Source organism: Oncorhynchus kisutch, unplaced genomic scaffold (genome assembly GCF_002021735.2).
Source record: "Oncorhynchus kisutch isolate 150728-3 unplaced genomic scaffold, Okis_V2 Okis06b-Okis10b_hom, whole genome shotgun sequence".
NCBI classification, from domain to species: domain Eukaryota; kingdom Metazoa; phylum Chordata; class Actinopteri; order Salmoniformes; family Salmonidae; genus Oncorhynchus; species Oncorhynchus kisutch.
Window position 1 is genome coordinate 4,302,594 of NW_022261983.1, and position 26,926 is coordinate 4,329,519.

General features: G+C 44.1%; 5 protein-coding genes and 2 non-coding genes across 15 annotated transcripts in view; 2 read left to right on the forward strand and 5 right to left on the reverse strand.

Annotated features, from left to right (window-relative positions):
- Positions 1–110: 110 nt before the first annotated feature.
- LOC109878929 (60S ribosomal protein L3) lies at positions 111–10,425 on the reverse strand. Its single transcript, XM_031814257.1, has 11 exons — positions 10,353–10,425; positions 9,166–9,380; positions 6,805–6,997; positions 6,263–6,431; positions 5,953–6,088; positions 4,538–4,724; positions 3,875–4,035; positions 2,559–2,660; positions 1,569–1,664; positions 1,245–1,364; positions 111–260 (listed from the first exon to the last, which is right to left on the reverse strand). Exons 2-11 carry the CDS (start codon positions 9,166–9,168, stop codon positions 198–200), a joined length of 1,230 nt encoding a protein of 409 aa, XP_031670117.1. The 5' UTR covers positions 9,169–9,380; positions 10,353–10,425; the 3' UTR covers positions 111–197.
- LOC116360033 (small nucleolar RNA SNORA71) lies at positions 653–778 on the reverse strand. Its single transcript, XR_004206875.1, has one exon. It is a non-coding gene; the product is annotated as a small nucleolar RNA SNORA71 (small nucleolar RNA).
- A 380-nt stretch (positions 10,426–10,805) lies between the features above and the next one.
- LOC116359981 (NADH dehydrogenase [ubiquinone] 1 beta subcomplex subunit 10) lies at positions 10,806–16,872 on the forward strand. Its single transcript, XM_031814269.1, has 4 exons — positions 10,806–11,036; positions 11,591–11,729; positions 13,000–13,139; positions 15,944–16,872. The coding sequence occupies exons 1-4, from the start codon at positions 10,889–10,891 to the stop codon at positions 16,027–16,029; spliced, it is 513 nt and encodes a 170-aa protein (XP_031670129.1). The 5' UTR covers positions 10,806–10,888; the 3' UTR covers positions 16,030–16,872.
- Positions 16,873–17,370: 498 nt separating this feature from the next.
- Positions 17,371–19,664, reverse strand: LOC116359980 (40S ribosomal protein S2). Its single transcript, XM_031814268.1, has 5 exons — positions 19,418–19,664; positions 18,860–18,949; positions 18,281–18,722; positions 17,912–18,003; positions 17,371–17,507 (listed from the first exon to the last, which is right to left on the reverse strand). Exons 1-5 carry the CDS (start codon positions 19,559–19,561, stop codon positions 17,427–17,429), a joined length of 849 nt encoding a protein of 282 aa, XP_031670128.1. The 5' UTR covers positions 19,562–19,664; the 3' UTR covers positions 17,371–17,426.
- Positions 19,111–19,247, reverse strand: LOC116360037 (small nucleolar RNA SNORA9). Its single transcript, XR_004206879.1, has one exon. It is a non-coding gene; the product is annotated as a small nucleolar RNA SNORA9 (small nucleolar RNA).
- A 650-nt stretch (positions 19,665–20,314) lies between the features above and the next one.
- LOC116359979 (RING finger protein 151-like) lies at positions 20,315–26,680 on the reverse strand. Of its 9 annotated transcripts, none has more exons than XM_031814262.1 (6): positions 26,542–26,637; positions 26,081–26,185; positions 24,753–24,922; positions 22,824–22,926; positions 22,640–22,714; positions 20,315–21,149 (listed from the first exon to the last, which is right to left on the reverse strand). In XM_031814262.1, exons 2-6 carry the CDS (start codon positions 26,081–26,083, stop codon positions 20,691–20,693), a joined length of 810 nt encoding a protein of 269 aa, XP_031670122.1. In that variant the 5' UTR covers positions 26,084–26,185; positions 26,542–26,637; the 3' UTR covers positions 20,315–20,690. The 9 variants fall into 9 exon arrangements, with proteins under 9 accessions (XP_031670122.1, XP_031670127.1, XP_031670125.1 ...); XM_031814263.1 differs by having other exon boundaries at positions 20,376–21,149; positions 26,081–26,122; positions 26,542–26,623; XM_031814267.1 differs by lacking the exon at positions 22,640–22,714 and having other exon boundaries at positions 22,824–22,920.
- LOC116359978 (transducin beta-like protein 3) overlaps positions 26,615–26,926 on the forward strand; it is a 34,262-nt gene continuing 33,950 nt past the window's right edge. The window contains exon 1 of the mRNA XM_031814256.1: positions 26,615–26,846. Coding sequence (XP_031670116.1) covers positions 26,815–26,846 — 32 coding nt within the window. The 5' untranslated portion in view covers positions 26,615–26,814. The remainder of the gene's footprint in view (positions 26,847–26,926) is intronic.

Here is a 26,926-nt window from a genome sequence, read left to right on the forward strand (position 1 = left end):
TTGGGCCCTGAACAAAAGTAGTTGACTATATGGGGAATAGGGTGCCATTTGAGACATAGGCAGTCTAAACTAAGCTGAAGCTTATTTGAAAAGAATAGCCAAACACCACCTGGATAGATAAGACTGTTTTATTAGAAGACTGTTACTATAAGAACTTGTTTCTCTGAGCTAGTTAGAACGGTGGACCACCATCACGTCTAAGCCTCCTCTGGCAAGGGTTCGACAGGCAGTTTATTCAGCACGTCCTTCTTCAGTGGGCCCTGTAGGTCAAAAGTCACAGCAGGGTCAACAGAAGTCCAGTATTAAAGCAACAGGTTCACCCAGACATGGGTCATGTCAGCTGAGAACGAGGGTAATGTCTCAAATGGCACCCTATATAGTGCACTACGTTTTACCAGAGCACTATGGGTGCCATTTGGAACGCGTTAGGGAGAGCACCACTCCACCTCGTTCCCCATCATGCTCCAGTCCACATCCCTTTAATTCCACATCTCAATTCCCTTGACCTTATTTTTCTGAGCACTATTCAGAATCCAGCTAATAAACATCCAATTTCACAATTGTCATAGCATTAGATCACACCAGGGGGGGGTCACACAAAATAAAACGGATCTTTTCTTTTTAACACGTTAAAAGCATTGATTGTTGAAGATGTTCGAAAGATACAGGGTTTGACAGGAACAGGTATTCCAACAAACACGGGAAAATCTTTCATCACTATTCCTGTATTATCAATGACTAGGACAACAGTCATGCCGTAGTCACTTTCGATACAGGGTGTCCGCCTCCACCCCAACCTACGCTGTCCCTACATAAACCTACAGCCTTCTCCTTTACTTACCCACACTCCATCACTAACATTGTCCGTCAGTCCCACTCCTCCCCCCATCACTAACATTGTCCGTCAGTCCCACTCCTCCCCCCATCACTAACATTATCCGTCAGTCCCACTCCTCCCCCCATCACTAACATTGTCCGTCAGTCCCACTCCTCCCCCCATCACTAACATTGTCCGTCAGTCCCACTCCTCCATCACTAACATTGTCCGTCAGTCCCACTCCTCCATCACTAACATGGTCCGTCAGTCCCACTCCTCCATCACTAACATTGTCCGTCAGTCCCACTCCTCCATCACTAACATTGTCCATCAGTCCCACTCCCCTCTACAATGATTCATCTCACTCCAACATCCATCCACAGCCAGCGGGCCCTTCCACCCAGGCCCAAACCCAGCCGGTACCCACCATGAAGGCCCTCTTCTCCTGGGGGGTCTGGAAGTGACCGTAGCCAAACTTGGATGTGGTGTCGATGAACTTGAGGTCGATGGTCTCCTTGGACTTGCGTGATGTGTGCACTAGCATGGACTGTGAGAGAGAAGCACATAAACACACAAGTGGTTAGAGTTCAACACAAGGTCAAATATATCTCATGCTTTTGCATTCCCAACTCCTATGGTCATGTTTTCCTCTCTGGCATCAGTGGTTTGATTCCTTCACTATTATTCAGAAATTAAAACATCATACATCATCTGCACAGAGGTAGTTGTCACTAACACATGGGCACTGTACCTTTCTCAGGGTGAGGACACGTTTCTTACAGCCGATCACACAACCCTTCAGCATCAAGAAGTCATTTTTCACGTCACCATAGTGGGGGAACCCTCCCTACAGACAGACAACAGGAGAGGATGGATGAATAATTACACAGGTTAAACAAGTAGTACACCACATTAATGGCCACAACCTGCAATACATACTAGATTATAGTGCAAATACTGGCCATATACCCATCTTGCATGTCAGGCCTCTACTTTTGGCTTTACAGTGTGACATCAGACAAAGCTGGTGATCAAATGAGAGGATGCATCACGTCATTAAAACCTCCAAACGATTCACCCCACCCACACCCCCAAATCTTCAACTAAAATTATATACCCAAATCTAACTGCCTGTAGCTCAGGACCTGAAGCAAGGATATGCATATTCTTGATACCATTTGAAAGGAAACACTGACGTTTGTGGAAATGAGAAAGGAATGTACGAGAATAACACAATAGATCTGGTAAAAGATAATACATCTTTGAAATGCAAGAGGAAGGCCATAATGTATTGTTCCTGCTGAGGTGGAAATTCAATTTTGGCCACTAGATGGCAGCAGTGTATTTTCAACGTTTTGGGCTGATCCAATGAACCATTGATGTTCAAAATGTGGTATCAAGACTGCCCAAATGTGCCTAATTTGTTTATTAATAACTTTAAGTTCAAAACTGTGCACTCTCCTCAAACAGCATGGTATTATTTCACTGTAATAGCTACTGTAAATTGGACAGTGTAGTTAGATTAAGAATGTAAGCTTTCTGCCCATATAAGATGTCTATGTCCTGGGAAATGTTGTTACTTACAACCTCATACTAATCACATTAGCCTACGTTAGCTAAACAGTCCTGTGGACGGGACACAATCCCGAAGAAGTTTGAACCAACAGTAAGAATTAGAATGGTTACCATGTTATAGCACATCATTTCCAGGCTCAGTACCATGTCAATAACATTATATTACCATGGGGGTGATAGTCTTCTGGGTGGTGTCGTAGTTAGTGGAAGCGTTGTTCTTGATCACTTTGCCATCCTGGACATGGATCCCTTTGCCAATACGGTAGATCTGTAGACCAGAGTAAAACACTGAAACAGCATGATGGTGGTGAACCACAGTCTAAGCAGTACAGTATCTCTACGTAATTACAGTCACAACAGAACCCAAACTAGTTCCAGTTGAATACGCAACTCAAACATCCACACAGATCGTTCATTAACAAAGTATAATATATGAAGAAAACTATTTTACAGAGTAGTCAGTCCCTTTGAGGAGAAAACATCGATTTTTCAAGGAACACTTGGTCAACTGATGAATTTCCCATGCCCATCTCTCCACTAATGAATTTCCCATGCCCATCTCTCCACTAATGAATTTCCCATGCCCATCTCTCCACTAATGAATTTCCCATGCCCATCTCTCCACTAATGAATTTCCCATGCCCATCTCTCCACTAATGAATGTCCCATGCCCATCTCTCCACTAATGAATTTCCCATGCCCATCTCTCCACTAATGAATTTCCCATGCCCATCTCTCCACTAATGAATTTCCCATGCCCATCTCTCCACTAATGAATTTCCCATGCCCATCTCTCCACTAATGAATTTCCCATGCCCATCTCTCCACTAATGAATTTCCCATGCCCATCTCTCCACTAATGAATTTCCCATGCCCATCTCTCCACTAATGAATTTCACATGCCCATCTCTCCACTAATGAATTTCACATGCCCATCTCTCCACTAATGAATTTCACATGCCCATCTCTCCACTAATGAATTTCACATGCCCATCTCTCCACTAATGAATCTCACATGCCCATCTCTCCACTAATGAATCTCACATGCCCATCTCTCCACTAATGAATCTCACATGCCCATCTCTCCACTAATGAATCTCACATGCCCATCTCTCCACTAATGAATCTCACATGCCCATCTCATGAATCTCACATGCCCATCTCATGAATCTCACATGCCCATCTCTCAACTAATGAATTTCACATGCCCATCTCAACTAATGAATTTCACATGCCCATCTCATCTAATGAATTTCACATGCCCATCTCATCTAATGAATTTCACATGCCCATCTTATCTCATGAATCTCACATGCCCATCTCATCTCATGAATCTCACATGCCCATCTCATCTCATGAATCTCACATGCCCATCTCATCTAATGAATCTCACATGCCCATCTCATCTAATGAATCTCACATGCCCATCTCAACTAATGAATTTCACATGCCCATCTCATCTAGAGCCCTGGTGCTGCGGACCTTCTTGTTGAGCTCTGTGCGGTGGTGGTAGCCCTTCTGGCCGGCACGGGCGATGGTGTAGCCCACACGGGAAGGGTGCCAGGCTCCGATACAGGCCACCTTACGGAGGCCCTTGTGAGTCTTCCTGGGCAGTTTCTTCACTCCCCAACGACTGGTCACACCTGACAACCAATAGGAAAACCAGTAGGAAATGGGTTACGCCACAGGACCAGCCAATAGAATATAATAGCTGAATAGTAATATACCGTCAGTCAGCAGACATTGACATGCATCTTTTACTAATTAGATTATATGAGCAAGTAGAAAAACTCTGGGTCTTTGAGCCATTCTGTTATATCTAGAGACATGTCTCAACTTTGGAGATATTATAACCAATGGTACTGCCATGTCATTAATGTCCATATAGATTTCTCACACTCATCCCCAGGCTGAGTGACAACTCATATGGTCATTCTCAACAACAAAAATCTCTCTCTCTGGCATCAGTGGTTTGATTCCTTCACTATTATTCAGAAATTAAAACATTATACATCATCTGCACAGAGGACATTGTCACATTTGGTAGCAAGACAGAACAAATGGATGAGTGGGAGATCTGTGCCTAGGAATATCTTCTACGGTGACCCTTTTACCTCGACGACCAAGTACCTCAAAACCTCTTACCTTTCATCCCATGACCTTTGGTGACCCCGATGACGTCTATCATCTCGTCCTGGTAGAAGACTGACGACACAGGGATGGGCTGCTCCAGCTTCTCCTTGACCCAGTCCACCTTCTCGGAGATGGTGCCGCCGTTCAGCTGCACCTCCATGATATGGGCCTTCTTAGCTTTGAGGGGCAGCAGGCGAATCTAGAGACACAATTATAAATGTACAGAAGCCAGCAAGATTCACACAACTTTAGTGCCTTCACTTCCACACTGACTAAATAAGATTTATTTTAGGATTCAGTCTCTGATCCAGGATTAGCCTCCCTTTCCCCAATCCTACCCATTATTGGGGGAAATGTCAAGATCAGCGCCTAGGGCAGGGTTGTCAAACTCATTTTGCCCCGGGAGCCGCAGTCGGTCTACAACGACACCCGGAAGGCCGCACTGAATTTTATCAAATATTTACTTGCCACCAATTTGCAAAAATGCATCCTCTATCCACCCCCTCCAATGCTCACTCAATTCCAAGAAACTATGAATGTAGGTCTATTATTTCTACAGTTTAGATTTGGTTTTAGTCATTTTAAAGTTTGTTTTCCGACACACACAAATTTAAAATGATATATACATTATTTTTTTTATCTATCTATACACCCGCGGGCTGTATGTTTGACACCTCTGGTGTAGAGGCAACTTCACCCTACAGTCCTGTGAGTCATCAGTCAGGTCTCCGATAGCCTTGTCTATTTGTGCGGCCCTGACTCATATGGTCATGTTTTTCTCTCTGGCATCAGTGGTTTGATTCCTTCACTATTATTCAGAAATTAAAACATTATACATCATCTGCAGAAAGAGAAAAAACATCTGCCAAATGTGACACCGACCATAAGAATTATCAAGACCGCTAGAACAGATCTGGAACCAGGGGAATACTCTCACTGGAGACATGATTCACATTGCTGTATCCCCACATCTTACAGTAATCATATCTCTGCTTCAACAAACAGACACAATACCCTGAATTCTATCAGTAACATTGAGTAATGTTTGTTGCCAACAAACTTTCCTCAAGTGCAGTCGAGGTACTGCTCCTCACAGGAGTATTTTTAAACTGTCATTTGAAACTCCATACTCTAGTACTCCTCTGCATGTGTGCGTGCGAGAGAGAGAAGACATTTGTTTGCAACGGGGGACTTGAGATTAGGGAAGGTTTTTTCCCCCCCTTTCAGTTGCCATGTGACTGGTAGGAGCTGGGTAGGCTATAACTCAGACAGCCGTGCCCGTTCTGAAGGGAGGTCCTTGGGGTGGAGACAGAAGAACCCCAGGGATACCACCAGCTGTCACTTACCACAAGCCAATAGAAACTCACTGAGGATAGGAGTGGAGGATTTCTGTTGGATCACATGATTGATAAGAGGGTTCTATGTACCTGAGTGTGGATGAGGACCCGGATGGATGTGCAGTATTTCTTCATGTTATTAAAGTCCTTCTCCAGCTGCTTCTTGCCACTCTCGTCTGTCCACTTCTTGGCATACTTGGTGAATGCCTTCTTCTTGCTCTTGTACCTGGAAGAGTTTACATACAGGGTAGAGATTGAAAAATAATCTCTTGATCATATGTTACTTCCCCCTCCTTCTCTGGCATCAGCGGTTTGATTTCAACACTATTATTCAGAAATTAAAACATCAAACATCATCTGCACAGAGGTCAGTCACAGTCTATACTTCAATGTGCCCCACCAGCTTTTGTAGAATCTGCGCTTGCACTCATCACTGAGGTGCTCGGCGAAGATGGTCTTGAAGGACCTCAGGCCACGGACTGTGTCGATGTACCCAACAACCCCCACCACCATCACAGGCGGAGTCTCGATGATAGTGACCGCCTCCACAGACTCACGTTTGGCTTGCTCTGTTGGGAGAGGAGATGTGTGTCAGTCGCCACAAAAATGATAAAGACAAATGGCCTGTGTGTAGCCTACAGGAGGAACGACAAAGTGTCATATCAATGTCAGAGCAGAAGAGAGAAAGACTAGGGTTGAAAACAGAGCTGGGCTCTATGGTCAATGCCACATGTTCTCTCTCTGGCATCAGCGGTTTGATTCCATCACCATTATTCAGAAATTTAAATATCATACAGCGTCTTCTCAGACATCCTTGTCTAGACAGGACAAACAGATCTGGGACCAGGTCTAATTCTCTCATGGCTCTTACTCCTGGTTCACATATACATTGTTCTATCCAAATCTTACATCATCCCACGCTGTAAGGCAGACTGTACATACTCAGGCCAGTGCGGTGCACCTCACGCAGGATGTGGGTCATGCCGGCCTTGTAGCCCATGAAGGCGGTGAGGTGGACGGGCTGGCTGGGGTCGTCCTGGGGCCAGCTGCGGGGCTTCCCCCGGTGCTTCTTGCTGCGCTTGCAGGGCAGGAAGCCCATGTGCCCATGGCGGGGCGCGTGGAATTTACGGTGAGACTGGGAGGGAGCGAAACAGATGTTCACGTCAATTAACTTCTGATAATGCTTCAAGGGCTCTAAAACCCCAGGTTATTGCTGTGCTTTACCCTTGATAAAGTTGATTTTGATGTCTATTTTTTACATTTCAGTTGAATTCATATCACCCTTCTCTGAAGTATCAAACATGGGTTACTAGATCTTGGCTCTAAACAGAACTATAACTAGTAATACAAGGATTAGTGAAAACAAGTACAATATAAACGAATAACTTATCAATAACATAGAAAACAAAGCACAGGCTGGTCCCAGACTAGACTGGTTACAGGTAAATCCTGGACACTCCAATATCATACATTTGGTTACATAAAGACAGAGGACAAACAGGAAAGTAGGGTGGTTGGTCGGGTTAGGTGTATAACGCCAACGTCTAGCAAACCAAAGGTGGCGAGTACAAATCTCAAACAACTTTTTAACTACTTAACATGTTAGCTAACTCTATTGATATATTATATTATATTTTTGCTCCTTTGCACCACAGTATCTCTACTTGCACATTCATCTTCTGCACATTTATCACTTCAGTGTTTATTTGCTAAATTGTAATTACTTCACTACGGCCTATTTATTGCCTTACCTCCCTAATCTTCCCTCATTTGCACACACTGTATATAGACTTTTCTATTGTATTAAAATAAACTAAATAAATAACTAAATAAAGGTGAAATAAAATGTTAATAGAAATAACCCAATTCCTAATATCTTAACCCTTTGCCTATCTAACTTTAGCCACCTAGCTAGAATTCCTAACCCATCATGTTTCACAATTTAAAATTCACATGTTCCGAATTTGTAACATATTACACGAAATGGGTGATGACAACAAATGAATACCTACCATATGAAATGTAAAACATTACACTAAACGGAGTGTCTCAGAATTACCTACAGAATAAAATGAAATGCTCGGGGACCAAGTTGAAGAACCAGATCCTTCCCAGGGGTGGGGGGGGTATAGCCCTGAAGAATCCCCAAAATCACCTCCTCCCCATTCGTACCGTTAGTAACCCACACATCCTACGTGTTTATGACAGACATCTTGTCCAGATTAGCTCAGTGACAAGAACAGGTGTCAGGAAGAGGCCTAACGGCTGCATTCTGAGAATGAATGGCCATGTTGTGTGCCCTGTCGGCCTCGGAGTTTCAGTAACGGCTGCTCAAGACAAGTGTCTGTGTGCTGAACAGCCTATACACAGACTAATACAGGCAAAGAGACGGTCTTGAGAAATTTAGTGACGATCAAGATTCAGGGTAGCCTAGTGTTTAGAGCGTTAGTAACCGGAAGGTTGCAAGTTCAAACCCCCGAGCTGACAAGGTACAAATCTGTCGTTCTGCCCCTGAACAGGCAGTTAACCCACTGTTCCTAGGCCGTCATTGAAAATAAGAATTTGTTCTTAACTGACTTGCCTAGTTAAATAAAAAGGTAAAATAAATAAATAAATAATTGCCATCAGAACACATGCAGAGTAATAGTGGAAAATTAATTTTACAGGGATCAACATACCCACACTAGAAATATGCCTTCATAAGCTGACTGAACAGACTAGTGCATTTCTGTGACAGCAAAAAAATTAAGAATATTCTTGCAAATGGACCAATGCAAGCGTTGTACATTTCTGTGCATGTCGGAGATTTGAAAGAGACTAAAACCTGGGGAAAAGGTGTTGCCTTGAGGTCAATAGATTCATTTCTGTCCACATGAAACAAATCCTTCATTATTCAAACCAAGTTAGTAGCACAACTAATGGGAAATATTTCCGATACAGCATTCATTACAAATTAATAGTTGAGAAACTCAAAGAAAACGTCTCTAAAAAGTCATTGTGACTGCAGATGATTCTGAGGTAGCCGAGAAACAGCCAAAAGTCCAAAGAAATGAGGATATTACCGATGTTGAGGCCATGTGCAAAAAGCACAACGCCATTGCCCTCTTGCACATGGCATACTGAGAAAGAACAGTGAGCATGCAACGTGTTCAACAAGTTGTCTTAATACTCAACAAAACACACCAGAAACTTAAAATCAAAACATACACACATAAACACACAAACAGAGCCCCTGACCGAAGTTAGTAGACCCCAAGGTGCCCTTCAGGTTAGAAATATAGAAAAGACAGCCGGACCACTGACCATGTCTGTGTGTGCCGTCCAGGCAAGGGACAGAAAGAGATAGGAACAAGTGCTGATGTCAGAGTCATACTCAAGATGTTACTCTGTGCAAGGGCTCTAATTTGGTGGCTGGCCCAGTTAAGGAGCCGTATTCATTTTCAAACAAGACCAGGGCTGCCAGCACTGGCTCATGGTGGGTCATGTGGTGGGGTGCCCAGACAACTGGCTGCAGACATCTGTGGGGAGAGAGAGACATCTACTGTTTATCTACTGTTACTGTACCAATTCATAACATGTTTGGGAGGAGGACTTAGTATATGTAGGCTTAAAGGCTCTTATGAAGATTGAATGACAAGGTTCAAGGGTATTTATTAGTAACTTTTACGAGCTAATAAACATGCCATGTTTCCCCAGCGCAAAACACGGGATTGTTTTTAAACTAAAAAAAAAAAAAAATATAGGATAATAACAATAGCTATTCAAACCTCTAAATGACTTCATAATGCAATTGTTTTCCTGACAACTATTTACCAATTTTGAGACAGAACGGTCGGTCACCGTAGAGTACAATAAAACAGATCTAAGGAATGCGCTAGCTACATGCAGTAAAAATATTAATAGCACGCAAAACGTGTGGGACAGAACAAAGGACACATTCTTTGGCCCCAATTCAAAATCTGATCCAAAGTGGATATTGGTCAAATCCGTCATAATTTGTGTGTTCCAACAGGACCACAAGGTGGTAACTAAAATCCGGGTCTGATATACTTGACTATTTTCACTGCATAATATTTAAAGTTCTCCTTCTCTGGGTTAGAAAATAATTCGGCTAAATGCTAACCCCAGTTCTTGGAAACTGGTAGCAACGTTAGTCATATAGAAATAGTTTTTTTTGGTGACGATGACATGAACAAGCTTTGCGGTTGACATCCATACAAGTATTACTCCCATTTTTACCCAAACATGAGTGTCAAATACACAAAAAGTCTTAATATAGGCTAATTGGCGGCAACGAGGAGATTCTGGATCTAGCTGAAATTATCACCCCCACGTGGCACATGCGTAGCGTTTTCATGGCATTTCCATTGTTTTAGTCGAACTCTTTACTACTTTAGATAGCTAACTAACTACCTGATCTAGTCGCGGGAAAATACCTCAATTTGATAATCGTAACGCTTATCATTAACAGTTTCATTAATACAACTTACTGTAACAACTCATCCTCTTCAGCTCACCAGACTCAACTAGATTTGCGCACACTGATGACTTTCTGAACGTTTTTTCGTAATTTGATGTTTTATGCCACCTTGTGGACTGGAAGTTCATTGAATTAGAACACACCAGAGATCAGTATATAATGACGAGATCCCAAAGGCGGGAAGGCAGGCGCCAAGTTTAGGTCCAAAACAAACCCACAGAAACGTATTGGTCTTGTTTTGGACATATTTGGGTTCAGGGTCGCCTCTTCCTCTCTGACCACACATTTTCTCTGCGCTGAACTTTTACCTTCGACCTCTGCTTGAAAAATGAAAGAAATGTAAATGTAATATTCGAGATAAAGGGTGTAAATAAAATGTACAAATCGTTTTTTGTTAATCTTACTGAAATTGTATTTATGTTCACCATATTACATTTTATACTTACTTCTGACCTCCAACGCCATGTTGTTCCTCATACGCATGCGCAGAAGCGTAGAAGAGGTCGAATTGAAGTTTATTTTTTTTCTTTAACAAAAGACAGCAAAATGCCATCGGACTATGATAAAGATGCGTATCCAGAGCCTCCCCGCCAGACTCCCATCGTGGACAAGCAGACGACCCTTCCCAACCCAGCCCTGATTTTGACTAAACTCTTCTATTATTCCGTGGACCTCCCTGTCACCACATTCAGAGGTGAGCTAGCTAGCTAAGCTAAAGTTTTGCCAATTATTTTGAACTAACCCATCTGTGGGGTTGCTAACACTAGCTAATGTTGGATATCTAGCGAGATACATGGAGACAGACCATGGCATTAAACATTTATAATGATAGAGGATTTCAAATGACAGATGTGGAGTTCAGAGAAATTGTTTCAGTTAGCTTACTAGATGGCGTTAGCTGTCAAAACTAGCAAGTGTTGCGGTTATGCTTTCTACCTAGCTCGGTAGCTATGTGTGTTGCAGTTTTAGTTTATTCAGGTGTAGTGCATAATGTTGCATGCAGCGCAATGCACTTGACACTAGCTAGATACTACTCATTAAATATCATATTACTGTAATTCAGGGTCTAGAAATGCATCCTTCACCTCTTTCCAGTAATATCACTGATCTAACATTGGACTGGAAGTTCCACATAGCTTTCACCAATCCTTTCATGTGAAATCAGTCAGCAATAGGACTCCTTAAGTACTTTGTACCACATGATCAACAAGAAGTACATTTTGACATGTTCCCCTCATCTCTCAACAGAACTTGTGGAGGGTATCCACTCTGGCAACAAGTACAACTACTACCACCAGAAGTTCCGCCGTGTCCCAGAGCTGACCGAGTGCACAGAGGGAGACTACACCTGTTACTATGAGGCTGAGATGCAGTGGAGGAGAGATCAGTAAGTATTCCTCTTTCAAGCTCGAGGGCCACAGTTCTTTACTTTCCTCCTGCTGGCTTTACTTTCCTCCCAATGAAGGTCATTAAGTACATAGTCATGGTTTTCCAGTCTGACATAAAGGAACGTGTGAAAACCAGCAGACACTGTGGTCCTCCAGAAGTTTGATACCCCTCTACACCAACTCTCATCATGAGGAAAAACCCATTGACTGGATTAAATGACAAGACATACTGTAAAAAAAAAAGGAGACCATCTTATCCAGAGCGACTTAGTTAGTGCATTCATCTTCAAATGGCTAGGTGGGACAACCAGTCATATTAAGTCATTTTCCCTCAAAGTACCTATCAGCAAAGTCCGCTAGTAAGAGGGGGAAAAAATCAAGTGCAAGTCAACGAAAGGCTTTCCACATCTGTTGTATGAAAAGTCTGAATCCGCATCAATTGGTTACCGGGAAGTTGACCTTACATAGTTTGTCCAAGAGATGAATGTTCTGTGGTCAGATATGATAGGACCGTTACTGGCTGACTACACCACTCGCGTTGCGTGCGTTGCAAAATAGATTTAGAAATCTATGTTATTCAATTATTGTGCCAACAAGTGTCTGCCTTGCCAAGGGCTAAAATAGAAATTCAGTTCTGACGCAGATCAGAAGTCCTGCCTCTCCCATCTCCTCATTGGTTTATAGAAGCAGGTACCCATGTGCCATCTCATCATTGGTTATACCCACGTGGGTGACTGAAAGATGAACGAGGTCTTGCACCTAATTTATGAAAGTTGCCAATTGCAATATAAAGTCAAGAGAAGAAAAGGCCTGGAAGGAAGAGAGATGATTAGAAACTATTTGGTTGACCGTTTTATGTGTGGATTAATTGGCGGAGTAGAGGACCTTGTGCATTTCAGACAAAATAACAACTCAATGTTTATATCCCAGGACAAATTAGCTAGCAACAGCAAGCTAGCTAAATAGGACAAATTAGCTAGCAAGTGCAAGCTAACTAGCTAAATTTCCATAAATGTTTAATGCTTTTCGACCTGTCCCCAAATTAATATAATTGGTTCAGAGTTTGTTTTGGTATTTTAACCTGCATTTGGTGTGGGGGGGACAAAATACATTTGTGCATGATGGCGCACGCGCGCAGCCGGTTTGGGTTCCGTGTTACCCACTGCTTTTAACCATTCATCGGCTTGTCCTGTTTAGTGAATTCACAACCACCCTACCCTTGTCCCTAACAGCTGTCTGTTGTGTGTGTGTCCTTCCCCGCCCGCCCAGTAAGGTGGACCAGGAGATTGTGAAGGTGGTCCAGGAGCGTCTGAGGGCCTGCCAGCAGAGGGAGGGTACCAGCTACCACCAGAACTGTTCCAAGGAGCTGCAGCAGTTTGCAGACGTGGCCAAGGCCTACCAGTCACGCTGTAAGTACCACTCACTCCAGTCATGCCTCAATTACAATTCAGGGTTGTAAATATGCCAGTAACACTGTTGATAGCATGTTCCAAGCATCTACGGGGCAAGAATGACAGCTAGGCCTATGCGTCGCTCGAACCTCCAACCACTGACAGCACCCGTTATTGAGTCTGCAGATGTATGTTTTAATTTCTGAATAATACTGATGGGGAAAAAAACTCATGCCAGAGAGAGAAGATCAACAGACCCAAACCTGGGAAAATGAAGGTTACATATGTAACCACGGTTATGTGAGCTATATGGATCACGACAATATATTGGTATCACTTCGCAGCGGAGGGATACATCCGAGGTGAGAATTTACAGATTTACTCCCGTGTAAACCTGTGTAACGGCTAGGGTCCGCCCCTATATATAGACCCCATGGCCGTGACATGTTATCTACATAATTTGAGGCGCCTCTAGCACCGTAAAAGATTGGAGTGATCCATATAGCTCTCATAACCGTGGTTACATACGTAACCTTCGTTATGTTTCACTATATTGGATCACACCAATATTTTGGTGTACCAGATTAGTCAGTGCTAGAGGGACCTGGCCAGCCAGCGGCAAAGTCCAAGCGTGCGACCAAGACGCAGGGGCCGTCATTGTGGAAGAGGGGTCCCGGCCCATCCCCGGAAGGGGAGGCGACACCCAGGACCACTGAACCAACCGCAGAGGGAGGTGCCACATTTACCCGATAGTACCTAGCAAAGGTCCACGAGGAAGCCCAGCTGGCCGCAGCACAGATATCAGCGAGGGCACTCCTCGCAGTAGAGCCCAGGACACACCAACACCTCGTGTTGAACGTGCCACCACAGATCCCAGCTAGGCGATATGCTGTCGTAATCGTTTCCTCTATCCAGTGAGAGAGCCTCCGCTTTGATAGCACAGCCCCCAGGACTCTCTCGTCATAGCAGACAAAGAGCTGGTCTGTTCTCACTGACTGTGTCCGCTCCACATAGGCAGCCACAGCATGCCGGAGAGGAGGGTCATAAGCAGACCGGATAAAAGGGATGTTCACATGCCTGTCTGACAGAACCTTCGGGAGGAATGAAGGGTTGGGACGGAGATGTATACTCCTCCCCCCGGGGTCCATCCGGTAGCACTCAGAACTTACCGAAAGAGCATGGAGCTCACCCACCCTCTTCATGAAGTAATCGCTACCAAGAAAGCCACCTTCATAGAGAGGTGTTTCAGGGAGGCAGACTCCAACGTTTCTAAAGGTGGCTTTGCCAAAGCTGCCAAGACCACATCCAGATCCCAGCTCGCCATTGAGTGGGTCCTAGCTGGACGCAGGGGACAAACCCCCTTCATAAACCTGGAGACCAAGGGCTGGCGCCCCACTGACCTGTCCATCCACCCCACATGACAGGCAGATATAGCAGCCAAATACCCTTCTCAGTGTAGAAGCTGTGAAGCCCTCATCCAAGCGAGACTGTAGGTATTGGAGGACATAGTGCCCCCCTCATGACTTGGGCCCAACCTCAATACTAGTGCACCAAGAGCAGAACAACCGCCAGCTCAACTAGTATGCCGCGGTTATAGCAGGCGCCCTAGCGTTCTGCTTGGTGTTCATTACACCCTCTTGTAGTCTTAACATGGACCATTGGTGCCGTTCAGTGGCCAAGCCCACAGACTGAGGCGGTGCGGCCTCCGATGCCACAAGAGTTCCCCCGGCCTGAGACAGCAGGTCTGGTCTTGGGAAGTTGCCATGGTGTCCCAGACAACAGGGACAGAAGGCTGAACCAGGGTCGCCTGGGCCAGTATGGGGCCACCAGAAGCAGATGATGCTCTGCCATCCTGGTCCGGTCCAGCACAGCCTGGATCAGGGGAATAAAGCTCCAGCCCTGGCCAATCGTGAGCCAGAGCATCCAAGCACGTAGGCCCTGGTGGCTCCGACATGGAGTACCACAGGGGGCTGTGCGCATTGTCCAGGGAGGCAAACGGGTCCACCTGCACCCTCCCGAACTTGTCCCACAGGTGCTGCACCACCTGGGGATGTAGGCTCTAGTCCCAAGGTGGTGGGCCCTCCCTTGAGAGCATATCCTCTGCCACATTCAGGATGTCAGGTATGTGCCCTGCACGTAGAGACGCTAGGCGTCCCGGAGCCCAGAGAAGGAGCTCCCGTGCCATAAGTGAGGGGCAGTGCGACCTCAGTCCACCCTGATGGTTGATGTAAGCCACCACTGTGGTGTTGTCCGTTCTCACCAGGACATGTCTTCCCTTCAGATGTGGAAGGAAGGACTGCAGGGCCAGCAGTACAGCTCTAGTGTATTGATGGGCCTGCCGCTCCAAGGGTGTAGCCAACAGCTGCTGGCCAACCTGCCCTTAGTCACACCCCCCCAGCCGAATTGGGAGGAGTCTGTGCTGACCAGCTCCCAGCGGCACATCCTTAGCATCTCCACCCCACCTGAGAGAAAGGAGTGACAGCGCAACCTCAGCAATAAAGTGTCGCGGTCATGGGGTCTATATATAGGGGCGGACCCCAGCCATGACACAGGTGTACACGGGAGTAAATCTGTAAATCCTCACCTCGGATGTATCCCTCCCCCGCAGAGTGATCCAATATAGTGAAACATAACTTCAGGTGTCAGTTGTGTTCAGTAGTAAACATTTCGAAACTTAAGTGCTGCTGCCCGAATGTTTTTCAATATTAATCATTTCATGACACCTCCAGGGAAGAATTTCCTGCAGTGGAATGCAGAAATGTTAAGGCTGTGAGGCTACTGTTCCATTGCATTGTCAAACTGTTGTCCTTCCTCTGTTGTAGATGGGGATCTGGGAGCCTACGCCAGCTCAAGGAAATGTCTGATGAAGCAGAAAGACAGGATGATGGCGGCCGAGGCAAAAGCTTAAACAATAACCCCTAATCACTCTGTTCCAAGTCTCTCTCCTATGTATGAAATGTAGAGTAAATATGTTTATTGCAAAAAATAATTGTCCTCATTGTATTGTTTAGCTGTAGTAACAGACAACTTTTTGAATGAGCTGCATTTACCCGTGACTCCAGCAGTTTTTAGCCATCTCCAGAACTCAAACCATTCTTGAATAGGAACTGTTGTGGTCTAGTCCCGCTGGGCTGCAAGTACACTGCCACAAGTAGTACTGAATCTCAATGTATTTGATTGCGCGTCCCAGCTTATCACTTGATCAAAACGCATTGGGGTCTGAGTGGAAAAGCCTTGAATATTCTCATTTCAAGGGGACACAGAATACAAGAAATCTGACTCATTTGGGATTCATCTTGGTCAAATTCAAGTCCAGCGTTGTGAAATAAGCAGCCATGATTAAATCTACTTAATAGCACATCTCTTCATTGTATGATTCTAAAAGATGGCTTTTCAATAAGGTCTATCGGAGGACTTTTAACCTTAATCTCTCCCGAGCCCATAGTGATGAGACAAGATAGTAGCTACTAACAATTGGATACCACGAAATTGGGAAGGGGCAAAACCCCCCCAATTAGGTTATTATTATGGAGCAACTTCATCGACATCCAGCTCTCGTAACCACGAACGTCACCATTGGCCTCAAGGTGAAATTGTAGTTCCTTCCTCTCCAGCAACTAAGGCAGGGCGACTATTTTTGCAGTGACTTGGCATTGAACCAGTAACTTAATCATGCAGCATATATATTCAATGTCCGCTTTTTATTTTCAGCCACCTAACAGGTGCCCCTTGCAAGGCATTGGAAAATCTCCCTGGTCTTTAATTTGCTTGAAATTCACCACTTTAACTTCCAAAACGTGTGGGATACAGCAATAAGGTAGTCCTAAACACCTTGCTGCACTCAAGTCCATGCATACCTGATGCAAAATACTTTTATTTGCAAAGACATCTAGCGATACCATTTTAAATATTCAGACTAACAAATTATCAGCACACATTTGCAGAAGAGCCGGCAACTAAGCCAGAGGAATCCAAATCTTAACCTATGAGGTTCATTAATTGCACCCACCTTGTCTCCAAGGTCTAAAGCAATCTGATTTTTTTTAGGGAAGACTGGGGGTTAAGAGCAGTGCTGGTTAAATCCAGATTAGAAGGAGGGGACTAAACCCTTGAAGTCCTCATTACCTGAAGTAATAATAAACCATGGTGTCAAAATGCCCAAAATAGATCTTATTGCTGTCACATGATCTAGCCAGCCATCAGCATCTTACACCTTGATTCATATTATAGTCACATTACAGCACATCAGTTTAAGGAGACAGTAATGGTGTTAAACCCTTTATTTAATCCACTGTACAAAAGTGTTTAGGAGGATGCCGGGACAGCTGCGGCCGTCCTCTGCACAGACACCCTGGTGTGGGTCTTGGCCAGGTGATCAGTGAACTCCTGCAGGACACAAAATAGACACTTTCACACATCCAAGTTCCTTAGTGTCAATAACATACTTAACCAAGTTTTGATTTGTGAAAAAGAACCAGGTCTGTTGGTGTTTAATATATCACATACCACAGCAACACAGATCTAGTCTGCCCATTTGTATATTAGATCTATCATGTCTCACTACAGTTGTGTTGCAGTTAATCGAATTGAAAGGATTCGGTGCGCACCCCTCAAAGACAACAACAATAATTACTGTATGCCTCCTTCAGTAACCCATTCACTTTTGAGACGATGAACGGGCAATACAAAGGCAACATTAACTCTGTTCCCATCCTTACAATGAAACACGGAAAAGGCCTTTATAAACTCGATATCATGAATGCGGAGGGCATCAAGGCTTTAGAACTGACCTGGTAAGGAGACTTGGTGAAAACGGTTTCCTTCCACAGATCAGGGGTCAGGTAGCTGTAGGTCTTGGAGATGGCATCAAAGGTAGCCTTGGCTGTAAAGACAACTTAGTATCAATTCACTTTTATGTACCCAACTATGCTACTGTAGTGACTGGGGCTGGATGTTGAGCACAGAATGGGGGAACAGAAGAGACTATTAGGAAGTCTTTCTGCCGTGCATTACCATACTCGTTAGTTTACCTCCTGATTAACGACAACTATACCACTTATGGGTGAAGCTGAGCAGAGCTAGGAGGGGGATGCGGCTGCACTGATAATACCCATTAAAACACCATTGAAAATGTGTCAAACACAGTGTAGGTTTCTTACCGAAGTTGCCTAGAGTGGCAGTGCAGCCCCTGGCCGAGGTGTAGCAATCGTCGATACCAGCCATTGTGAGCAGCTTCTTGGGCACAGGGGCAGACACGATGCCAGTACCACGGGGCGCAGGGATCAGACGCACCAGGACGGAGCCACAACGACCAGTCACCTTGCATGGCACGGTGTGGGGCTTGCCGATTTTGTTCCCCCAGTATCCCCTCCTCACAGGCACGATGGACAGCTTTGCCAGGATGATGGCTCCTCGAATGGCAGTGGCCACCTCCTTGGAGCACTTCACCCCCAGGCCCACATGGCCGTTGTAGTCACCAATGGCAACAAAGGCCTTGAACCTGGTGCGCTGGCCAGCCCTGGTCTGCTTCTGGACAGGCATAATCTTCAGCACCTCATCTTTCAACGAGGACCCCAGGAAGAAGTCAATGATCTCAGACTCCTATAACATGATAAAACACTTTCAGAAGAGGCAGGATGGAAACAAAGCTATTATAAAACACCATATGAGTGAACTGCTCATAGTGCTTTTAGTTTAATAACATGTACAGCTATGGAAACCATGATGTTGTCATTTACCTTTATGGGCAGGGAGTAGAGATAGATCTCCTCCAGAGACTTGATCTTCATGTCCTTAACAAGGCGGCCCAGCTTGGTCACTGGCACCCACTGAAAGAGAAACATTCATATATATTTAAACATTTAGTAGACAGTAAACAAAGCGACACATGTGGCACATGAGAAGTGTTTTTTCTCACACAAGTGGGAATCAAACCCAACCCTGCAAACGCTATGCTCTCAACTACTGAGCCACAGGACCACCAACTATTAGTTGTCTGAGATATACCTATAACCTTGCCATGGAAGAGGCACAGCAGGGCCTCAAACCATCTCAGTTCTCTCTAGCAGACACTACAGGAAAGAACTAAGCCACTCCAGGCCAAGCCTTGCTGACAAAGGTCTGCAGAATCAACTTATGTAGGGTTTCAAAGTTGGACTAAGCGTCACTTGAATTATTAATTCATATAAAGCCCAACATATTGCACATGCAACGTCACTCAGGCCAGTTTAGTCTCCATTCGTAATCGCCTTCATTGTGACCAGAAAGAAAACAAGGGCTCAAGGATGTCAACTCACTTCCTTGTCCTCGGACTTGCCGCCCCTGGCACCGCGTCCACGACCGCGACCACGGCCTCTACCGCGTCCACGACCACGACCCCGGTCGCCACTGCCAAAACCTCCACGGAAACCTCCACGTTCTCCACCGGCGTTGTCCGCCATTTGCTGTTGAGTAAGGATTAAACGTCAGAATAAGTAACGATGAGCTACCTAAATTCACGTCACCAAGGCCCAATCAACATCATGGCTCGTGGAATTGCTTAGCGCACTGGCTAGCGAATGAAATATTATAGGATAAACATGCACGTAATGAACGGCGTCGCATCGTTAGGGTTTCTGAACGGTACATTTACATATTGTACAGTAAACATAACGAGTACCACATCGATGTTTTGTATTGTAGCCATGTGCGCTAACTAGGAACTGGTGTTACCGTCAGTCATTCACAACTATCAATAATTGCCTAAACATTTTTCAATTTGGTTCTAAATCAACTGTTAACAGTACAATTAAGGATTTCTACCATCAAACAGTGACGTCTGTAATGAGATCACAGAGATGCTTGTGGATTTCATTGAATAAAGAATTGTTCGACATGTTACTTACGTGTTCTGTATAACAGGAAGAAGGCCCCACTCTGGTTCCGTTTGTATTTATATGAAGGCAAACCTCGCGATATTTTCTACACCCTGTAATCTGTATGATAAAACTTCTGGATTCTATTAAATATTTTGAAATGTACTGACTTCTATGCATACAAAAATCGGAGTTGTATTAGGTCTTATTATGGAATTGCATGTTGCTGTGATTGGTGAGCTTTGTTCCATATGGAATATATAAATACTTACAGTGGTTCATTATAGGCAGAAAGGGCCAACATTGGACCTCCTGGAAGTAACATTTCATGCAAACAGATGAAACATTTGTTTTTATTGTCACATGTAGAATGTGCATATACATAATGATATAACACAAATCACAGGTTAAAGGTTGCTGACTTTATTTGTAAAATATATCATCCTTTACAAATCAAAATGTTAAAGGACGCAGTACAAAATTGTTCTAACTTTATACATTTTCAAATGAAATATGAAGTTTCAATATCAACACACCCTCAAAGAAATATGACTAAATGTGCTATTTGAAGCAGTCCATCCCTGAAAATTCAATTTCCACAGGTCTTTCATACTTGGTGCTAGGAATAAAATAAAATCTGCATAGTCCTAAACAGTTCAAGTGTCAGAGATAATTGTGTGTGGGAGTCATTTTTACAAATACATTGCATCAGGACTCAGGAGCTGCTGGTACTGCTACTGAAACTCCCACTGGTTTCACCCAGGTCCTCCTCTTCCACCTCCTCCAGTTCGTCCATGACCTCCAGGCTCTCACAGATCAGGCCGATCTGCCTCTTCATGTCGGCCATGGTGCTCTGCATCCTCCTCATCTTCCTTTGGAGGGCTGCTGCGATGGCCCGGTGGTTCTTCTGCCTGGCCTCGTACTCATGCCTCAGCTGCCTGTAGCAGTTGTGCTTAGCCTGGGTGCGGTGGGACAGCACGGTGCCACAGCCCATGTGGCAGGGTTGGCTCCAGTGCTCACAGTGCCTGGCGTGGGCATCCAGGTCCCTGCGGAGGAGCTGGGCACGGCAGCCCTGGTAGGGGCAGGGAATGAGCTCGAACAGGCAGCTCATGCTGTGGCAGTACTGCTCTGACAGGGCTAAGGTATGCGGGCAGCCACGGATCTTGTTTTTACACTGGGGAAAAAGATGGGGGAGAGAAGGGCAGAGGTCAAAGGGTAAGGAGTACAGTGCATTCGGAAAGTATTCAGACCCCTTGTCATTTTCCATATTTTGTTACATTACAGCCTTATTCCAAATTGATTAAATTGTCCCCCCCCCCCCCATCAAGCTACACACAATACCCCATAATGACAAAAATTTTGCACATTTATAATAAAAATAAATTAATATCACATCTACATAAGTATTCAGACCCTTTACTTAGTTGAAGCACTTTTGGTAGCAATTACAGCATCAAGTCTTCTTGGGTAGGACACTACAAGCTTGGCACACCTGTATTTGGGGAGTTTCTCCCATTCTTCTCTGCAGATCCTTTCAAGCTCTGTCAGGTTGGATGGGGAGCATCGCTACACAGCTATTTTCAGGTCTCTCCAGAGATCTTTGATCGGGTTCAAGTCCGGGCTCTAGCTGGGCCACTCAAGGACATTCAGAGACTTGTCCCAAAGCCACTTCTATGTTTTCTTGGCTGTGTGCTTAGGGTCGTTATCCTGTTGGAGGGTGAACCTGCTCCCCACTCTGAGGTCCTGAGCGCTCTGGAGTAGGTTTTCATCAGGTATCTCTGCGCTTTGCTCCGGTCATCTTTCCTGACTAGTCTCCTAGTCCCTGCCGCTGAAAAACATACCCACAGCATGATGCTGCCACCACCATGCTTCACCATAGGGATGGTGCCAGGTTACCTCCAGATGTGAAGCTTGGCATTCAGGCCAAAGAGTTCCATCTTCGTGGGATCTTGTTTCTCATTACCTTCAGGTGCCTTTGAGCAAACTCCAAGCGGGCTATCATGTGCCCTTTTCTGAGGAGTGGCTTCTGTCTGGCCACTACCATAAAGGTATGATTGGTGGGGTGCTGCAGAGATGGTTGTCCTTCTGGAAGGTTTGCCCATCTCCACAGAGGAACTCTAGAGCTCTGTCAGAGTGACCATCGGGTTCTTGGTCACCTCCCTGAACAAGGCCCTTCTCCCCTGATTGCTCAGTTTGGCTGGGCGGGCAGCTCTAGAAAGAGTCTAGGGGGTTCCAAACTTCTTCCATTTAAGAATGATCTAGGCCACTGTGTTCTTGGGGACCTTCAATGCTGCAGACATTTTTTGATACCCTTCCCCAGATCTGTGCCTCGACACAATCCTGTCTTGGATCTCTACGGACAATTCCTTCAACCTCATGGCTTGGATTTTGCTCTGATGTGCACTGTCAACTGTGGGAACTTATATAGACAGGTGTGTGCCTTTCCAAATCATGTCCAATCAATTGAATTTACCACAGGTGGAATCCAATCACATTGTAGAAACATCTCAAGATGATCAATGGAAACAGGATGCTCCTGATCTCAATTTGGTCAAAGAGTAGTCTGGTGACTTTTCAGTAACTTTTTATTTAACAATGCGTTTGTTACATACTTAATGCCAGCTTTTAACAATAGTATCTGATGATCCATTAACACTTACTTACCAAGATAGCATGTGCTAATCTTGTGTGCCAGACTGTCGGAGTATATGCAATATTCAGAGGCACACGCATCTGGCTCTATGAGATTAAGCATGAACACACCCATGGGGCAAGTAAGCAGAAGTTTGCTGCAAGAGATTAGGTTGCTCCAAGTGTGTGTTTTTTCTCTAACAAAACATTTACTTACCTTGATCTTTAGGCGACCGATCACCTTGCTTAGCTTGAACATCACAAATATCAAGCTCTGGTTGACAGGCTTTCTGCAGCAGGGGCAGGTCTGCTGTCTGCACCTCAAGAACAACAATGAATCATCTTCACTCACAAATTGTCATCATCGGTTTAAATTTAGGCTACAGTAGAATAATAACCTACAGTGGGGCAAAAAAGTTTAGTCAGCCACCAATTGTGCAAGTTCTCCACTAAAAAGATGAGAGAGGCCTGTAATTTTCATCATAGGTACACTTCAACTATGACAGACAAAATGAGGAAAAATAATCCAGAAAATCACATTGTAGGATTTTTAATGAATTTATTTGCAAATTATGGTGGAAAATAAGTATTTGGTCAATAACAAAAGTTTATCTCAATACTTTGTTATATACCCTTTGTTGGCAATGACAGAGGTCAAACGTTTTCTGTAAGTTAGTTAAGGTTTTCACACACTGTTGCTCGTATTTTGGCCCATTCCTCCATGCAGATCTCCCCTAGAGCAGTGATGTTTTGGGGCTGTTGCTGGGCAACACGGACTTTCAACTCCCTCCAAAGATTTTCTATGGGGTTGAGATCTGGAGACTGGCTAGGCCACTCCAGGACCTTGAAATGCTTCTTACGAAGCCACTCCTTCGTTGCCCGGGCGGTGTGTTTGGGATCATTGTCATGCTGAAAGACCCAGCCACGTTTCATCTTCAATGCCCTTGCTGATGGAAGGAGGTTTTCACTCAAAATCTCACGATAAATGGCCCCATTCATTCTTTCCTTTACACGAATCAGTCGTCCTGGTCCCTTTGTTTCCATCCCCATGCTTCACATGCAACTCAGCATTCTTTGTCCTCTAAACACGACGAGTTGAGTTTTTACCAAAAAGTAATATTTTGGTTTCATCTGACCATATGACATTCTCCCAATCTTCTTCTGGATCATCCAAATGCTCTCTAGCAAACTTCAGACGGGCCTGGACATGTACTGGCTTAAGCAGGGGGACACGTCTGGCACTGCAGGATTTGAGTCCCTGGCAGCGTAGTGTGTTACTGATGGTAGGCTTTGTTACTTTGGTCCCAGCTCTTTGCAGGTCATTCACTAGGTCCCCCCGTGTGGTTCTGGGATTTTTGCTCACCCTTCTTGTGATCATTTTGACCCCACGGGGTGAGATCTTGCGTGGAGCCCCAGATCGAGGGAGATTATCAGTGGTCTTGTATGTCTTCCATTTCCTAATAATTGCTCCCACAGTTGATTTCTTCAAACCAAGCTGCTTACCTATTGCAGATTCAGTCTTCCCAGCCTGGTGCAGGTCTACAATTTTGTTTCTGGTGTCCTTGGACAGCTCTTTGGTCTTGGCCATAGTGGAGTTTGGAGTGTGACTGTTTGAGGTTGTGGACAGGTGTCTTTTATACTGATAACAAGTTCAAACAGGTGCCATTAATACATGTAATGAGTGGAGGACAAAGGAGCCTCTTAAAGAAGAAGTTACAGGTCTGTGTGAGCCAGAAATCTTGCTTGTTTGTAGGTGACCAAATACCTATTTTCCACCATAATTTGCAAATAAATTCATTAAAAATCCTACAAAGTGATTTTCTGGATTTTTTTTTCTCATTGTGTCTGTCATAGTTAGTGTACCTATGATGTACCTATGATGAAAATTACAGGCCTCATCTTTTTAAGTGGGAGAACTTGCACAATTGGTGGCTGACAAAATATTTTTTTGCCCCAATGTATTTCTTACTATAGTAACAAATATACTAATAACTATTACTATAGGCCTATACTACGACAATGTGAATTTGAGACATTTTGGGACAGTGGGACTTTCAATGGAGAAACTGTCTGGGAAACTGTCTCTTCATCCAACCATGATCTGTGGATGCAATAATGTTTGCTTGTGATGAGGCACAGGCAGTACCTCTTCAGCCACTGTAAAATGCATTTCTTGCAGAAGATGTGGTGGCATGCAGCTCTTACTGGGCACCTGAGGACCCCCTGGCAAATGGTGCAGATCAGGTCATAGTCTGGGGTCTCTACGAACAGCTCCACATCATGACCCCCACTCTGCGAAGACATGTCCGGGTCGGCCTGAACACAACAGTTACAGAAAAGTGTCTTTACTTTATTTATACTTTATATTGATAGGTTCTTCTTCTCTTTTTTTACGCAAAATGCATTTCACAGATTATTTTATCCAGAGCACAAAAGTGCACTGAGACTAGAGCAGAATAAAGAAGTATGTATGTTACAATCTGAGAAAGTATATAATTCTGGTTTGTAATAATGAATATTTAGCCTAAAGAAAGGGCCACCACCAGCCCATAATAATGTCAACAATTCAGTGTCACCCATGAGCAGTGAACGTCATAATATGAGACAGACCATGTGACTAACAAAAAAACAGTTCTGTTTATTCTCATAACTAGGAATGACATGAAATAATTAAGAACGTTTCAAATGTTCAGCTTGTCATGACTGATTAAAAAAAGAAGTGTGTTTTTAACCCCCACCCCTTGCAATCTTTTCTGTAGTGGCTTTCAGAGCACAAGTATATTTTGGTAGTGGCTTTCAGAGCACAAGTATATTTTGGTAGTGGCTTTCAGAGCACAAGTATATTTTGGTAGTGGCTTTCAGAGCACAAGTATATTTTGGTAGTGGCTTTCAGAGCACAAGTATATTTTGGTAGTGGCTTTCAGAGCACAAGTATATTTTGGTAGTGGCTTTCAGAGCACAAGTATATTTTGGTAGTGGCTTTCAGAGCACAAGTATATTTTGGTAGTGGCTTTCAGAGCACAAGTATATTTTGGTAGTGGCTTTCAGAGCACAAGTATATTTTGGTAGTGGCTTTCAGAGCACAAGTATATTTTGGTAGTGGCTTTCAGAGCACAAGTATATTTTGGTAGTGGCTTTCAGAGCACAAGTATATTTTGGTAGTGGCTTTCAGAGCACAAGTATATTTTGGTAGTGGCTTTCAGAGCACAAGTATATTTTGGTAGTGGCTCTGTTTTTAAACATAAGGAAAAGGGAATGTCTGCCCCACAAACATCACAGTTTGACAAATGCCGTTCAATCTTTGTAAAGAGTTATAAATCAAAACGAATAGTAAAACAACATAGCCATGAAATAATACAAACATTTTATATTATAACAGAAAATATTTGATAAATAATTTACACCTATTGTCAATAACATACTAAACTTTTGATTGCTCAAGTTACAAATATAGTTATTAAGTTATTTACTCACCATAATAATCACCTCTGTTCAGCAAGTATCCATTCCTGTTGTCTATTAACGTATCATACACACTCATGGAGGCAACTCAGAGAACACTCACACAGATGAACATTCCTGTCGTAACATAAAGGAGTGACCATGCGCACTGACATATTCAAAAACCTCTCAATTATATAAAGTACGGAACTGGGCTAAATTGTAATAGACCGTGTCGTTTCCCTCCTGTTCTAGCACCAGTCGTCAGTCCCCTAGCTGTGAATGAGAACTTTTTGTCGTTTTCAATAGGTGTTTACTCTCTATTATCATCTCTTCTCGATTGTATTGTCAACGGTTACAGGTGTGGGACATTTGGCAGTTTGTTCATCATTTTATTTGTATTACATCAATGAAATGCACCCTATGTATACATTTATATTCAGTATAATTGTATCTTTCTGTGTATGGTGCACATAGAATATAAAATGGTTTACCATGTATCGAGTTTTTTCCTCCGGGAACTTCTTACTGCAAATAAGCCCAAAACGTTCGGCTGTGCATTCTAGCCAATCACCCTGTCGTGCGTTTTGTTCCACGCTCGCTGTCATATGACGTACAATGTGAGAGACCGAAAGCCACCTTTTGAACAACACATGTGGGGATTTTGTTGATCGAAGCTAATGAATTCTAACAACAAGTGATCTAAATCAGTTCAGCTGTCTTTAAACTGCAAATTGTGGGGGTTTACTCACGTCTTCCAAAGCAAGATGGCAAAAAGCAATCTCCAGTTCAAGACCAAGTAAGTCTCACGCACTTCACGTGGATAGCCAGCTAGCTAGATAGCTAACGCCGGGCAAATCTGAGCTATCTTCTTGCTAA

Bases quoted from the DNA above. Each gene is read 5' to 3' on its own strand.
- LOC116359980 (XM_031814268.1), bottom strand. From the start codon at position 19,561: ATGGCGGACAACGCCGGTGGAGAACGTGGAGGTTTCCGTGGAGGTTTT. The intron at 18,950-19,417 runs GTGAGTTGACAT...TTTCTCTTTCAG, and splicing joins GCAAGTCCGAGGACAAGGAA to TGGGTGCCAGTGACCAAGCT. The intron at 17,508-17,911 runs GTCAGTTCTAAA...TGTGTCCTGCAG, and splicing joins TCACCAAGTCTCCTTACCAG to GAGTTCACTGATCACCTGGC.
- LOC116359979 (XM_031814258.1), bottom strand. From the start codon at position 26,655: ATGACAGCGAGCGTGGAACAAAACGCACGACAGGGTGATTGGCTAGAA. The intron at 24,923-26,541 runs GTAAACCATTTT...TGTTGTGTTCAG, and splicing joins AGGAAAAAACTCGATACATG to GCCGACCCGGACATGTCTTC. The intron at 21,150-22,639 runs GTAAGTAAGTGT...CTTTTTCCCCAG, and splicing joins GATTAGCACATGCTATCTTG to TGTAAAAACAAGATCCGTGG.
- LOC116359981 (XM_031814269.1), top strand. From the start codon at position 10,889: ATGCCATCGGACTATGATAAAGATGCGTATCCAGAGCCTCCCCGCCAG. The intron at 11,037-11,590 runs GTGAGCTAGCTA...ATCTCTCAACAG, and splicing joins CCCTGTCACCACATTCAGAG to AACTTGTGGAGGGTATCCAC. The intron at 13,140-15,943 runs GTAAGTACCACT...CCTCTGTTGTAG, and splicing joins CAAGGCCTACCAGTCACGCT to ATGGGGATCTGGGAGCCTAC.
- LOC109878929 (XM_031814257.1), bottom strand. The intron at 4,725-5,952 runs GTACATAGAACC...TTGTGTCTCTAG, and splicing joins GGGTCCTCATCCACACTCAG to ATTCGCCTGCTGCCCCTCAA. The intron at 1,365-1,568 runs GTACAGTGCCCA...TCTCTCTCACAG, and splicing joins GTGTCCTCACCCTGAGAAAG to TCCATGCTAGTGCACACATC.